The sequence below is a fragment of the Lagenorhynchus albirostris genome, chromosome 19 (assembly GCF_949774975.1).
Source record: "Lagenorhynchus albirostris chromosome 19, mLagAlb1.1, whole genome shotgun sequence".
NCBI classification, from domain to species: Eukaryota; Metazoa; Chordata; class Mammalia; order Artiodactyla; family Delphinidae; genus Lagenorhynchus; species Lagenorhynchus albirostris.
Window position 1 is genome coordinate 42,280,744 of NC_083113.1, and position 13,161 is coordinate 42,293,904.

Genomic DNA, 13,161 nt, shown 5'->3' on the forward strand with positions numbered 1-13,161 from the left:
TTTTAATATAAATTCTTTAAAAAAACAATAATAACATATTTCATAGGCCTTGAACTCCCCAGTACTTGGAACTCTGTAGTACTTGAATGGCCCCTTTCTGATAAGCTTTAAAAGTAAGCCATAAAACACGCCAAAAAGGATTAGAAATACTTGAAGTGAACTTGGCAGTTAGCTTGAGCTCAGGTTTAATTTTAACTTTTCTATATTGTGCTAAGCATTAAGTACAAAGTAATTTCTACTCCGCAACTAGAGGACACAAGTAATTTCTTTAAATTTGTGTTATACTAGTTAAATATACTTATCATCTAATCCTAATAACTTTCATTAATCCTATTTGTTTTATATTTATTTACCCCTTTTTTATCAAATTAAAGATTAAGACAAATAAAATATCCTTTTTATTTTTGAAATTTTTAATTAAGATGGAGTCTGTCAAGAATCATTCAGGTATTACTTGACTGTTACTTTTAGAAATACGGACATTAACACCTTAATTTTTTATTATAAATTCAGTGACATTTAATAGAGAAGATATTAGTGCACCTCAGCTCAGAAATTCAAGACTTGTAGAACTAAAAATACTGTAATACAGCTCCCCCATTTTATAGATAAAGAATCTGAGTTTTACAGAGCTTAAGGTATTCATCCAGGGTAACACTGATTTAATAGCAGAGTAAAGACTAAAACCCAAGTCTCCTGGTTCCTAATTCAGTACTCTAAGAGCTTTTTCAGTATCTGCAATCATGTTTTTCATCATTCTGTGGTTTGAGACTGTGGATGTAGAGCAAGCAGAATAGATGAAAGAAAGTGCTGTTTTCTTAGCAGAGCCTTGGTTTGTGAGAGGGGCCAGGGCAATCTTAAAATTCTAGATTCTCAGTATAGATGAAGTTTTAAAGGCTCTCTGCTCCATCCTTGTCTTTCACACTGGAATTCATACTCTGGTATCCCTAGTGATATTATATTCCTGTTGGTCTCTTCATCTCCAGATTCTTTGGAACATCTCAGGGTCTTTTAAGTTCCAGCTGCCCTTGTTTTATGTGGGCTCTGATGCCTCTGGAATAATGCAGAACAAATCTAATCATTGTTCTGTAATAATCCTTCACATCTGTGAAATCTTGATCTCTTTCCCAAGTCTTAAAAACACTCCAGCAATTTCATCCTTCCCTCAGCCTCACTAACATGGTAGTTCCCTTCTGTTTGAACCCTGGTGTTTAGTTCCTTTTCGCAGGGCGTATCCAGAAGGGAACACTGTAGCCAGCTCAAAGTGGATTGGGACCGTCACCTTCCTTGTTCAGAAGACTTTATTTATCAGTTTGGTGTTAGGTCAGGGGATTTTCTTAGCTCCATCTTGCTGTTAATTTAGTGAGTCATAAGTGCTAGTCATTAGTCATAACTAAATCACATCCATTCTGTATCCCCACCCCCCCCTCCACTGTGGATTTTTACATATGTTTTTGGAACCCAGGACTAAACTTTGCAGTTTAGTTTGTTCAGAAACTGAATCCTTATTCAGTTTCATTGAGGTGATTTTGACCCCTCATGTCAATCTTCCAAACTCAAAAGAGTCCCAGAAGCATTTCTCATTTTCAGAGTAATGCGGCTCCCTCCTCAGGGGGATTATTCCTTGGGGTAGTAGCAGCAGCAGAATACTGACCTTTACCAATTGATGTTCTCTTTCAAGCAGTCCCCTTGGAAGGCTGTAATATATACTTACTCAACCAATTAGAGTATTGTTCAAAATTCTTTTGCTACTTTCATTTTTCTTTGCTACCTAAGTGTACCATTGCCCCTGCTTGGAAAGCATGTGCTACTCTGTAAAATTATCAGTGAGTGTTTACTCAGATGTTAAAGTTTGTGTGCCTGGAGCTGTAATTTTTCCTAAACACTTCTGTGCATTATGGTGTGTATGTCCCAGATTTGGACCAAGTGATATACATTAAAACAGTACAAAAATATAGAAATTGTCACAGCTGTGTTTTGAGCATTTTAATTAAGATTATAGTATTGTTAAACTAGACTGTCTTAGACTTTTAAATACAGGCCCATTTAATTTGTGATTGAGCTGAATCCAGTAAGAACTTTCCATTAGAGTCCCTCAGTTCCCCCTTGTCCTCCTTCTTTCACAGACTAACAGAACCGTAGCTACAGCTCTTCAGCAGAGAAGAGGGTACATGTTAAATATAGCCTGACCTGCTGCTGTGGTGAAAACTGACACTGCCACTTGCAGGCTCTGTGCAGTAACATGCTGATCCTGAATGTAGGGCAATTGCTAATTTGACTGTAAACAGGGACTCTAGACGTGACCTCTGCTGCTGCAGTTCTATATAGGTGACAAGCAGATGAACCTGCTTTCCAGTTGCAAGGAAATGATAAATACAAGATTCAGGTGATTAACTTGGATGGGAAAATCAGGAGACTGGTATGGAGGAGCAGAAGGGTAAATATTATTGTCAGTGTGCTAGCCCACCTGTTGGATACTCCTTTAATGGTGTTTATTGTATTTAAATAAATAAAACAAAAGAAAGCCATGCATAGCCAATGATGAGACTGGGTCCCAAATGAGGTGTTGAATCACTTAGGGGCTCAGTAGTGAAGGGAGGTAGATAATACTGAACTTTCTCTTTCAACTAGGACTCTGGGTAACTCATGAATACTCTTCTGGGAGGCATACATGTACCATCCAGCCTCAAACATATTTATGATGGATAATTCCAGAGGCAAAATGTCCCACAAATAATACCCATGTAGGCTTTGGATCATGGCTTATGCAGAATGGATCATGATGGGGATTCAGGACCTTAGACACAACCACTCTTGGACATATAATAAGAAAATTTAATTTTTAGACCCAGTGAAGCAAGAGCAAGCATTTGAGAAGACCTTTTATTTCTCATATCAGGTGTGTCTCTGTTATCTTACATGGCACAAATTAGTTATATTGTATATGAACAAAATTTTTTCCTTGAATCAACTTGACACTAAAATTTATACATAAACTGGGAAAAATCCAAGAGAGGTTACCAGTAAATAGCCAGCATATCACAGCATATCAGAAGTCTTCAAAATAAATTCACTTCAAAAAGTGTATTTAAAAATAATTAATGAATTAATTTTCTGTCTCACATGTATTGCATATATATTTTGCCAGTTCGTTTGTTTACCAGTTTTTAAAATAGTGTTTTGGTCTATAGAAATGTAAAATATTTAGGTGGTCCAACCTAATATATCTTTTCTTTTTGATTTCTGTTCGTTTGTTTTTATTTTTGGCTGCATTGGGTCTTCATTGCTGCGCGAGGGCTTTTCTCTAGTTGCAGTGAGTGGGAGCTACTCTTCGTTGCGGTGCGCGGGCTTCTCATTGTGGTGGCTTCTCTTGTTGTGGAGCACGGGCTGTAGGCACATGGGCTTCAGTAGTTGTGGCACATGGGCTCAGTAGTTGTGGCTCATGGGCTCTAGAGCGCAGGCACAGTAGTTGTGGCGCACGGGCTTAGTTGCTCCACAGCATTTCTTTTTGATCTGTGCTTTGGGAATCTTGTTTAGAAAGGCTTATCTCACCCCAATGTTATACAAAGTTCCCACTTATATTTTCCTCTAGGACTTGAATGATCTTACTGTTAATATTTAAATTTTTTATTTAACCTAGACTTTATTGGAGTATAAGACACTGAGTTGTAAGGTATTGAGGGTGGGATCTAAATTTAGTTTTTAAATACTTCACTGGTTGCCCCAACACTATTTATAGTATGTATTTCATTGATTCTATTGGGCACTTTTTATTTCAAACATGTTAACATCTTTGAAACCTGGATGTATCTGTGATAAATGTTTTACAATCTAAAAATAATAATAATGAATTATGGTTACTGTTTCTTGATAATAAAACTTTTTTTTTGAACACTGTGGTAGGCACTTTGCTAGTAGCTCATTAGTTCTTCCCAACAATCTGTAAAAAGTGAATTATTAACCTTATTTTCAGAGATGTGGCTGAGAGAGTTTAAGCGCAGTGTTATATGACCACAGACACTGGGACTGGCATTTGAATCCAGGTCTGTCTGAAATTTAGATTGTCTTGCACGTGTTTAGTGGCTTCTGAAATAACTATCGTTGATTACTTTATATAATCTCACTTCTATAAACATAATAAACATAGTAACTTTCTGATGTCTGTCAAGTGTAAGATACAAAGCCAGTGTCTAAAGATGTATTCTATTTTAAAATTCTTATCCTGTTTCTGAGTTCCTTTGGAAATGAATCATTCACAGGGACAAAAATATTTTATTTACTTATTTTTTATTTATTTATTTTTTTGGCTGTGTTGGGTCTTTGTTGCTGCGTGAGGGCTTCCTCTAGTTGGGGCGAGAAGGGGATACTCTTCGTTGCGGTGCGCGGGCTTCTCATTGCAGTGGCTTCTCTTGTTGCAGAGCACGAGCTCTAGGCTCGTGAGCTTCAGTAGTTGTGGCACACAGGCTCAGTAGTTGTGGCACACGGGCTTAGCTGCTCTGCGGTGTGTGGGATCTTCCTGGAGCAGAGATCGAACCTGTGTCCCCTGCATTGGCAGGCAGATTCTTAACTGCTGTGCCACCAGGGAAGTCTGTACAATTTTAAATACAGTAAATAAACCTCATTGATGAGGTAACATTTGATCAAAAACTTGAAGATGAGACGAAAAAACCTTGAAGATGAGGAAATTACCAATGTAGATACCTGGGGGAAGAGTATTCTAGGCCAAAGGGACAAGCAGAGGAAAGACCCTAAGGTAAGAGCATGTCTGGCTTATTGAGGAATGGCAACGAGGCCAGTGTGGCTGGAATATGAGGTATCTAGAGGGAAAGTAGTAGGAGATATGGTCAAGGAGGTAATGGGGAGCCAAACGTGCAGGGCAACAGTTCTCAAACTTTTTGGTCTCAGGGCTCCTTTTTTTTTCTTTTTAATTGAAGTATAGTTGATTTACAGTGTTGTGCGAATCTCTGCTGTACAGCAAAGTGACTCAGTTATACACACATAAACATTCTTTTTTATATGCTTTTCCATTATGGTTTATCACAGGATATTGAATATAGTTCCTTGTGCTATACATTAGGACCTTGTTGTTTATCCATTCTAAACATAATAGTTTGCATCTACCAAACCCAAACTCCCAGTCCATCCCTCTCCTTCCCCCCACCCCCCTTGGCAACCACAAGTCTGTTTTCTATGTCTATGAGTCAGTTTCTGTTTTGTGGATAAGTTCATTTGTGCCATATTTTATATTCCACATGTAAGTGATATCATGTGATATTTCTCTTTCTCTGTCTGACTTACTTCACTTAGTATGATACTCTCTAGTTGCACCCATGTTGCTGCAAATGGCATTATTTCATTCTTTTTTATGTCTGAGTTGTATTCCATTGTATATATGTACCACATCTTCTTTATCCATTCATCTGTCAATGGACATTTAGGTTATTTCCATGTTTTGGCTATTGTGAACAGTGCTGCTATGAACATAGGGGTGCACGTATCTTTTGAATTATGGTTTTGTCTGGGTATATTCCCAGGAGTGGGATTGCTGGATCATATGGTAATTCTATTTTTAGTTTTCTGAGGAATCTTCATACTGTTTTCCATAGTGGCTGTACCAACTTACATTCCCACCAGCAGTGTAGTTCCCTTTTCTCCATACCCTCTCCAGCATTTATTTGTAGACTTTTTAATGAGGGCCATTCTGACCAGTGTGAGGTGGTACCTCATTGTAGTTTTGATTTGCATCTCTCCAATAATTAGTGATGTTGAGCATCTGTTAGCATGCCCATGTGTTTTCTGCCCTTTTTTTTTTTTTGTGGTATGCGGGCCTCTCACTGTTGTGGCCTCTCCCGTTGCGGAGCGCAGGCTCAGCGGCCATGGCTCACAGGCCCAGCCGCTCCGCGGCATGTGGGATCTTCCCGGACCGGGGCACGGCACGAACCCATGTCCCCTGCATCGGCAGGTGGACTCTCAACCACTGCGCCACCAGGGAGGCCCCTGCCCATTTTTTGATTGGGTTGTTTGGTTTTTTGTTGTTGAGTTGTATGAGCTGTTTATATGTTTTGGAAATTAAGCCCTTGTCTGTCATATCATTTGCAAATGTTTTCTCCCATTCCGTAGGTTGTCTTTTCGTTGTTTTTTTTTTTTAATGGTTTCCTCAGCTGTGCAAAAGCTTGTAAGTTTGATTAAGTCCCATTTGTTTATTTTTGTTTTTATTTCTATTGCCTTGTGAGACTGACCTAAGAAAACATTGGTATTATGTCAGAGAATGTTTTTCCTATGCTCTCTTCTAGGAGTTTTATGGTGTCATGTCTCATGTTTAAGTCTTTAAGCCATTTTGAGTTTATTTTTGTACATGGTGTGAGGGTGTGTAAATCAACTTCATTGATTTACATGCAGTTGTCCAACTTTCCCAGCACCACTTGCTGAAGAGACTTTCTCAGGACTCCTTTATAATCTTAAAAATTTTTGAGGATCCCCAAGAACTTTTATTTAGGTGGTTTGTATGTATCAGTTTTTATTTGTATTAGAAGTTAAAACTGAGAACTTTTGAAAACAAGAATACACAGACATGGGCTTCCCTGGTGGTGCAGTGGTTGAGAGTACGCCTGCCGATGCAGGGGACGCGGGTTCGTGCCCCGGTCTGGGAAGATCCCACATGCTGCGGAGCGGCTGGGCCCGTGAGCCATGGTCGCTGAGCCTGCGCGTCCGGAGCCTGTGCTCCACAATGGGAGGGGCCACAACAGTGAGAGGCCCGCGTACCAAAAAAAAAAGAATACACAGACACTTTCCATCACCCATCACAGCAATGAAGTCATCACATACAATTTGTTTCCGAGTGGAAAACTCCACTGTAAACTCAGGAGAGAATGATAATGAAAAAGGCAAAAAATTTTGGTATTATTATAAGAAGAATTTTGACCTCGAAGACTCCCTTAAAAGTCCTCAGGGAACCCCACATGTCCTTGATCACACTTTTAAGAACTCTTACATAGGGTCTTGTAGGCCTTTGTTGTAGAGTTTTGAACAGATGAGTCATCATGATCTGAATCAGGTTTGTTTTTTTTTTTAATTTATTTATTTTTGGCTTTGTTGGGTCTTCATTGCGGGCGCGGGCCTTCTCTAGTTGTGGCGAGGAGTGGCTACTCTTCATTGCGGTGCATGGGCTTCTCATTGTGGTGGTCTCTCTTGTAGAGCACAGGCTCTAGGCACGTGGGCTTCAGTAGTTGTGGCACACGGGCTTAGTTGCTCCATGGCATGTGGGATCTCCCCGGACCAGGGCTCGAACCCATGTCCCCTGCACTGTCAGGTGGATTCTTTTTTTTTTAAGAATTACTGTTGTTTTTTTGGGCTACATTAGGTTTTCGTTGCTGCACGCAGGCTTTCTTTAGTTGCATCGAGTAGGGGCTACTCTTCGTTGCGGTGCACGGGCTTCTCATTGTGGTGGCTTCTCTTGTTGTGGAGCATGGGCTCTAGGTGTATGGGCTTCAGTAGTTGTGGCATGTGGGCTCAGTAGTTGTGCAACGAGGGCTCTAGAGTGCAGGCTCAGTAGTTGTGGCGCATGGGCTCAATTGCTCCGCAGCATGTAGGATCTTCCCAGATCAGGGTTTGAACCCATGTTCCCTGCATTGGCAGGCAGATTCTTAACCACTGCGAGGCAGGCTGATTCTTAACCACTGCGCTATCAGGGAAGCCCCTGATATAGGTTTTAACAGGGTCACTCTGGCTGCTGGGTAGAGAGGCAAGGGCAGAAACAGGGAGACCAGTTAAGTTGCTATTATAGTAATCCAGGCCAGAAATGATGGTTTGGACTAAGAGATGGACTGATTTTTGATGTATTTTAAAGGTAGAGCCAGTAGCATTTCCTGACAGATTCCATGTGAGATGTGAGAGAAAGAAGTTAAAGATGACACCAATGGGGTTTTGCCTGAGCAACTGAAAAGATGGCATTGCTGTCAGGTAAGATGGGGAAGGCTCTGGATGGAGCAGGTTTTGGAGAAAGATCTGGTGTTCAATTTTGGATGTGTTTTGTTTATGGTATCTGTTGAACATTCAAGTAGAGATATAAAGTAGTCAGTTGGCTGAAGTCTAGAGTTTGGAAGTGAGTTATAGACTGAAGATATAAATTTGAGGGTTGTTGGCATGCAGGAGGTAGTTAAAGCCACCAGACTAGATGAGGTCATTAAGTGATAATTTAATTGTCCTGCCTTTATCAATTTAGGTAATAATAATTGTATTTCTATAAAATGTTGCAGAGTGCCTACACTTACATTTCAGGAGACTTTGAATAAATAAGTAAACAAATTCACAAGCAAATAAACAGATTTACAAGGGTTAAACAACTTCCCTTAGGTCACCAATCCAGTAAGTGACGACACTACGGTTCCAAAGCCTTTCTTTTCTAATACCCACCAGATCATTGTCTGTTTGTATAAACCAGAAAAGCCTATATATCGATAAGGTGGCTAAAGTAAGCAGCTTGGTCAAGAGGCAGCTTGGACGAGTAGGGAAATTTTGCTCATCTTCCCACAGACATATTTCATAATTTATAAATATTTAATTTTTCAAAACTTTTTTATAAAAGGAACAGATTCTGGGACTTCCCTGGTGGTCCAGTGGGTAAAACTCCATGCTCCCAGTGCAGGGGGCTCGGGTTCAATCCCTGATCGGGGAACTAGATCCTGCATGCATGCTGCAACTAAGTGTCTGCATGACACAACTAAGGCCCAGCGCAGCCTAAATAAATAAATAATAAATAAAAAATTTTTAAAAAGGAACAGATTCCATATCCCAGATTTATAAATTTTAAGAGGGATTTACAGAAGTCCTCCAGGTGTTGCTTTTTTTTTTTTTTTTTTTGCGGTACGCGGGCCTCTCACTGCTGTGGCCTCTCCCGTTGCGGAGCACAGGCTCCGGATGCGCAGGCTCAGCGGCCATGGCTCATGGGCCCAGCCGCTCCGCAGCATGTGGGATCTTCCCGGACCGGGGCATGAAACCGTGTCCCCTGCATCGGCAGGCAGACTCCCAACCACTGCGCCACCAGGGAAGCCCCAGGTGTTGCTTTGAGTCAATGGTTCGATCTGTGAAAACCTCATTCAGTCATTTCATACAATGTTCTCCTATGAGAAAACGCAGTTTTTTTTCTTAATACTTATTTTATTTATTTATTTATGCTGTGCCAGGTGTTAGTTGCGGCACACGAGATCTTTTAGTTGTGGCATGTGGATGCTTAGTTGCAACATGTGGGCTTCTTTAGTTGTGGCATATGGACTCTTAGTTGCAGCATGCGGGCTCTTAGTTGCGGCAGGCATGCAGGATCTAGTTCCCCAACCAGGTATTGATCCTACGCACACTGCATTGGGAGTGCGGAGCCTTACCCACTGGACCACCAGGGAAGTCCCACACAGTTTGTTTTTGAAATTTTTAAAATTCGGTAGAATATACATAACATAAAATTTACCATTTTAACCATTTTAAGTGTATGGTTCAGTGACATTAAGTACACTCACAGTAGTGTGTAGCCATCACCACTGTGTATTTCAAGAACTTTTTCATCACCCTAAACAGCAACTCTATACACATTAAGCAATAACTCCCCATTCTCTCCCTACAACCCAGCCTGTGGTAACCTTTATTCTGCTTTCCATTTCTATAACTTTCCCTACTAAAGATACCTCATATAAGTGGAATACAACATTTGCCCTTTTGTGTCTGGCTTATTTCACTTAGCGTGATGTTTCCAAGGTTCAGCCATGTTGTAAGCATAGATCAGAATTTTATTCCTTTTTATGGCTGAATAATATTCCATTGTATGTATATGCCATATTTTGTTTGTCCATTCATCTGTTGAAAGACATTTGGTTTGTTTTCACCGTTTGGCTGTTTTGAATAGTGATGCTTTGAATATTGGAGTATAGGTATCTGAGTCTCTATTTTCAGTTCTATTGGGTATTCTAGGAGTGGAATTGCTGGACCAAATGGAATTCTTTTTTCAGCTTTTTGAGGAACTGCCAAACTAATATTTTTCCCACAGTGGCTGCACCATTTTACATTTACAGTGCATGAGGGTTCCGGTGTCTCCACATCCTTGCCAACACTTATGTTTATTTAAAAAAAAAAAAGCCATCCTAAATAGGTGTAAAGTGGTGTCATTGTGGTTTTATTTTGCATTTCCCTAATGACTAATGATTTGGGGTATCTTTTCATGAGCTTATTGGTCATTTGTTTATTTTTTCTGGAGAAATGTCTAGTCAAATATTTTGCCCATTTTTTTGGTTGAGTTTGGTTTTTTGGTTGAGATGTAGGAGTTCTTTATATTTTTTGAATATTAAATCCTTATCAAATAAGTTATTTGCATATATTTTCTCCCATTCTATGGATTGTCTTTTCACTCTCTTGATAGGATCCTTTGATGTTTTTAATTTTGATGAAGTCCAGTTTATCAATTTTTTCTTTTGTTGCCTGTGCTTTTAGTGTCATACTTAAGAAATTGTTGCCCAATTTAAGGTCATGAAGACTTGCCCTATGTTTTCTTCTTCTAAGAGTTTTATAATTTTAGCTCTTATGTTTAGGTCTTTGATCCATTTTGAGTTAACTTTGTATATGGTATGGAGGATGAGTCCAGCTTCCATTCTTTTTTTGCATGTCCAATAGAACCCTTGCTTGAAAGTGAAAATGAATTGACTGTATATTGTCATGGTTTGTTTCTGGGTTATTTTTCTTTTAAATTTTTTTTTTTTTTTTTTTTTTTTTTTTGCGGTACGCGGGCCTCTCACTGTCGCGGCCTCTCCCATTGCGGAGCACAGGCTCTGGATGCGCGGGCCCAGCGGCCATGGCCCACGGGCCCAGCCACTCCGCGGTATGTGGGATCCTCCCGGACTGGGGCATGAACCCGTGTCCCCTGCATCAGCAGGAGGACTCTCAACCACTGCGCCACCAGGGAAGCCCTCTTTTAAATTTTTATTGGAGTATAGTTGATTCACAGTGTTGTGTTAGTTTCTGCTGTACAGAAGAGTGAATCAGTTATACATATATCCACTCTTTTTAGATTCTTTAAAAATACGGAATGCTTCATGAATTTGTGTGTCATACTTGCACAGGGACCATGCTAATCTTCTCTGTACCATTCCAGTTTTAGTATATGTGCTGCTGAAGTGAGCATTTTCTGGGCTATTTTATTCCTTTGGTCTGTATGTCTGTCCTTATGCCTGTATCACACTGTTTTGATTACTGTAGCTTTGTAGTAAGTTGTGAAATCAGGAAGTGTGTCTTCCATCTTTGTTCTTTTTCAAGACTGTTTTGGCTTTTCAGGGTCCTTGGAGATTGCATATGAATTTCAGGATGGGTTTTTCTGTTTCTGCAAAAACACTATTGGGATTTTGATAGGGATTGCATTGAATCTCTACATTGCTTTGGGTAGTATTCTCATCTTAACAATATGAAGTCTTGAACATGGGATGTTTTCCCATTTATTTAGATCTTCTGTTTCCTTCAGCAACGTGTAGCTTTCAGTATACGAATCTTACACCTCCTTGGTTAATTTTTAAGTATTTTGTTCTTTTTAATGGTATTGTAAATGGACTTGATTTATAAACTTCCTTTTTAGATTGTTCGTTAAAAGTATATAGAATACAACTAAATTTTGTGTGTTGATTTTATATCCTGTAATTTACTAGTGCTAACATTTTTTTGTATATTGATACTTCAGAGCTTTCTATGTGTTGGATCATGTCATTTGTGAACAGAGGTCATTTTACCTCTTTCTTTTATTTCTGTAGCCTAATCTCTCTGGCTGGAACTTCCAGTACTGTGTTGAATAGAAGTGGCAAAAGTCCTTGTCATGTTCTTGCTCTTAGAGGGAAAGCTTTCAGTCTTTAACCATTGAGTATGATGTTATCTGTGGGTTTTTCATATATGGTCTTTAACATGTTAAGGAAATTTCTTTCTATTCCTAGTTTATTGGGTGTTTTTATCTTGAAAGAGTATTGAAATTTGTCAAATACTTCGGAATTAATTGAGATGATCATATGTGTTTTTTTCCCTTCATTCTAGTAATGTATACTATATTACATTCATTGATTTTTCGTATGTTGGACTATTCTTGCATTCTGGGAATAAATCTCACTTGGTCATGATGTATAACCGTTTTAGTATGCTGCTGAACTCAGTTTGCTAGTACTTTTGTTAAGGATTTTTGCATCTATATTCACAGGAGATGTTCTGTAGTTTTCTTTTCTTGTAGTGTCTTTGTCTGGCCTTGATATCAGGGTAATGCTGGCCCTAGAATGAGAGAGGAAATGTTCCCTTCTCTGTAATCTTTTGGAAGAGTTTAAGGGTTAGTGTTAATTCTTTAAATGTCTGGTGAAAGTTTTTGTGATAGGAAGAGAAATCAGGTATTTTTTGGAGCTGTCAACAGTGTTTCAAGGAACTAGAAAAATGTCTCGAGGACTGCAAGTTTCCATAAGCACAATCTGAAACTACCACTGTATCACACAACTCACAAAAGCCCCCAGCATCTGTTGGCCTGGACTTCTTTCTTCTAATTTATGTGCTGATTTACATGGACTCACATGTTCTACACTTTAGAATCTGTTTTGAAGGACTCAGTTGTGAAGATTGGGCATCCTCAGAAGGCAGACTTTTGACAATATATCTGGAGTCTTTAAAATACTTCATACACACTGTAATCCTTAAGTCACCCCTGAAAGCTAGGTGAGTGATCTCAAATTTAGTAATAAAAAAGCTTAAGGCAGAAAAATTTTGCTTATGCACAAAGGATTTCTGGTTTTTGTGTTTTGTTTTGACCCCTTTGGTGAGGCTGCATTTTGAACAGATTGGCTCCTCCTCTATTTTCCCTCTTTTTTTTTTTTTTTTTTTTTTTGCGGTACGCAGGCCTCTCACTGTTGTAGCCTTTCCCGTTGCGGGGCACAGGCTCCAGATGTGCAGGCTCAGCGGCCATGGCTCACGGGCCCAGCCGCTCCGCCGCATGTGGGATCCTCCCGGACCGGGGCACGAACCCGTGTCCCCTGCATCGGCAGGTGGACTCTCAACCACTGCGCCACCAGGGAAGCCCTGTTTTCCCTCTTTTATCTGCCTAAGAGGAGGGTATTAATTAGTTCACAGAGACTACAGTTTCTTCTCTTCCAAGATAAAATAATCATT

General features: G+C 39.7%; 1 protein-coding gene and 1 non-coding gene across 5 annotated transcripts in view; one reads left to right on the plus strand and one right to left on the minus strand.

Annotated features, from left to right (window-relative positions):
- NFATC3 (nuclear factor of activated T cells 3) overlaps positions 1-13,161 on the plus strand; it is a 133,700-nt gene that overhangs the window by 106,535 nt on the left and 14,004 nt on the right. Inside the window, exon 10 of one of the 4 annotated variants that reach the window (XM_060132608.1) lies at positions 7,847-7,918. The exons of the other annotated variants lie outside the window; for them this stretch is intronic. Coding sequence (XP_059988591.1) covers positions 7,847-7,869 — 23 coding nt within the window. The 3' untranslated portion in view covers positions 7,870-7,918. Of the gene's footprint in view, positions 1-7,846; positions 7,919-13,161 lie in introns of those variants that run through there. 4 annotated transcript variants of the gene reach the window in all.
- Positions 11,055-11,161, minus strand: LOC132510562 (U6 spliceosomal RNA). Its single transcript, XR_009537364.1, has one exon. It is a non-coding gene; the product is annotated as a U6 spliceosomal RNA (small nuclear RNA).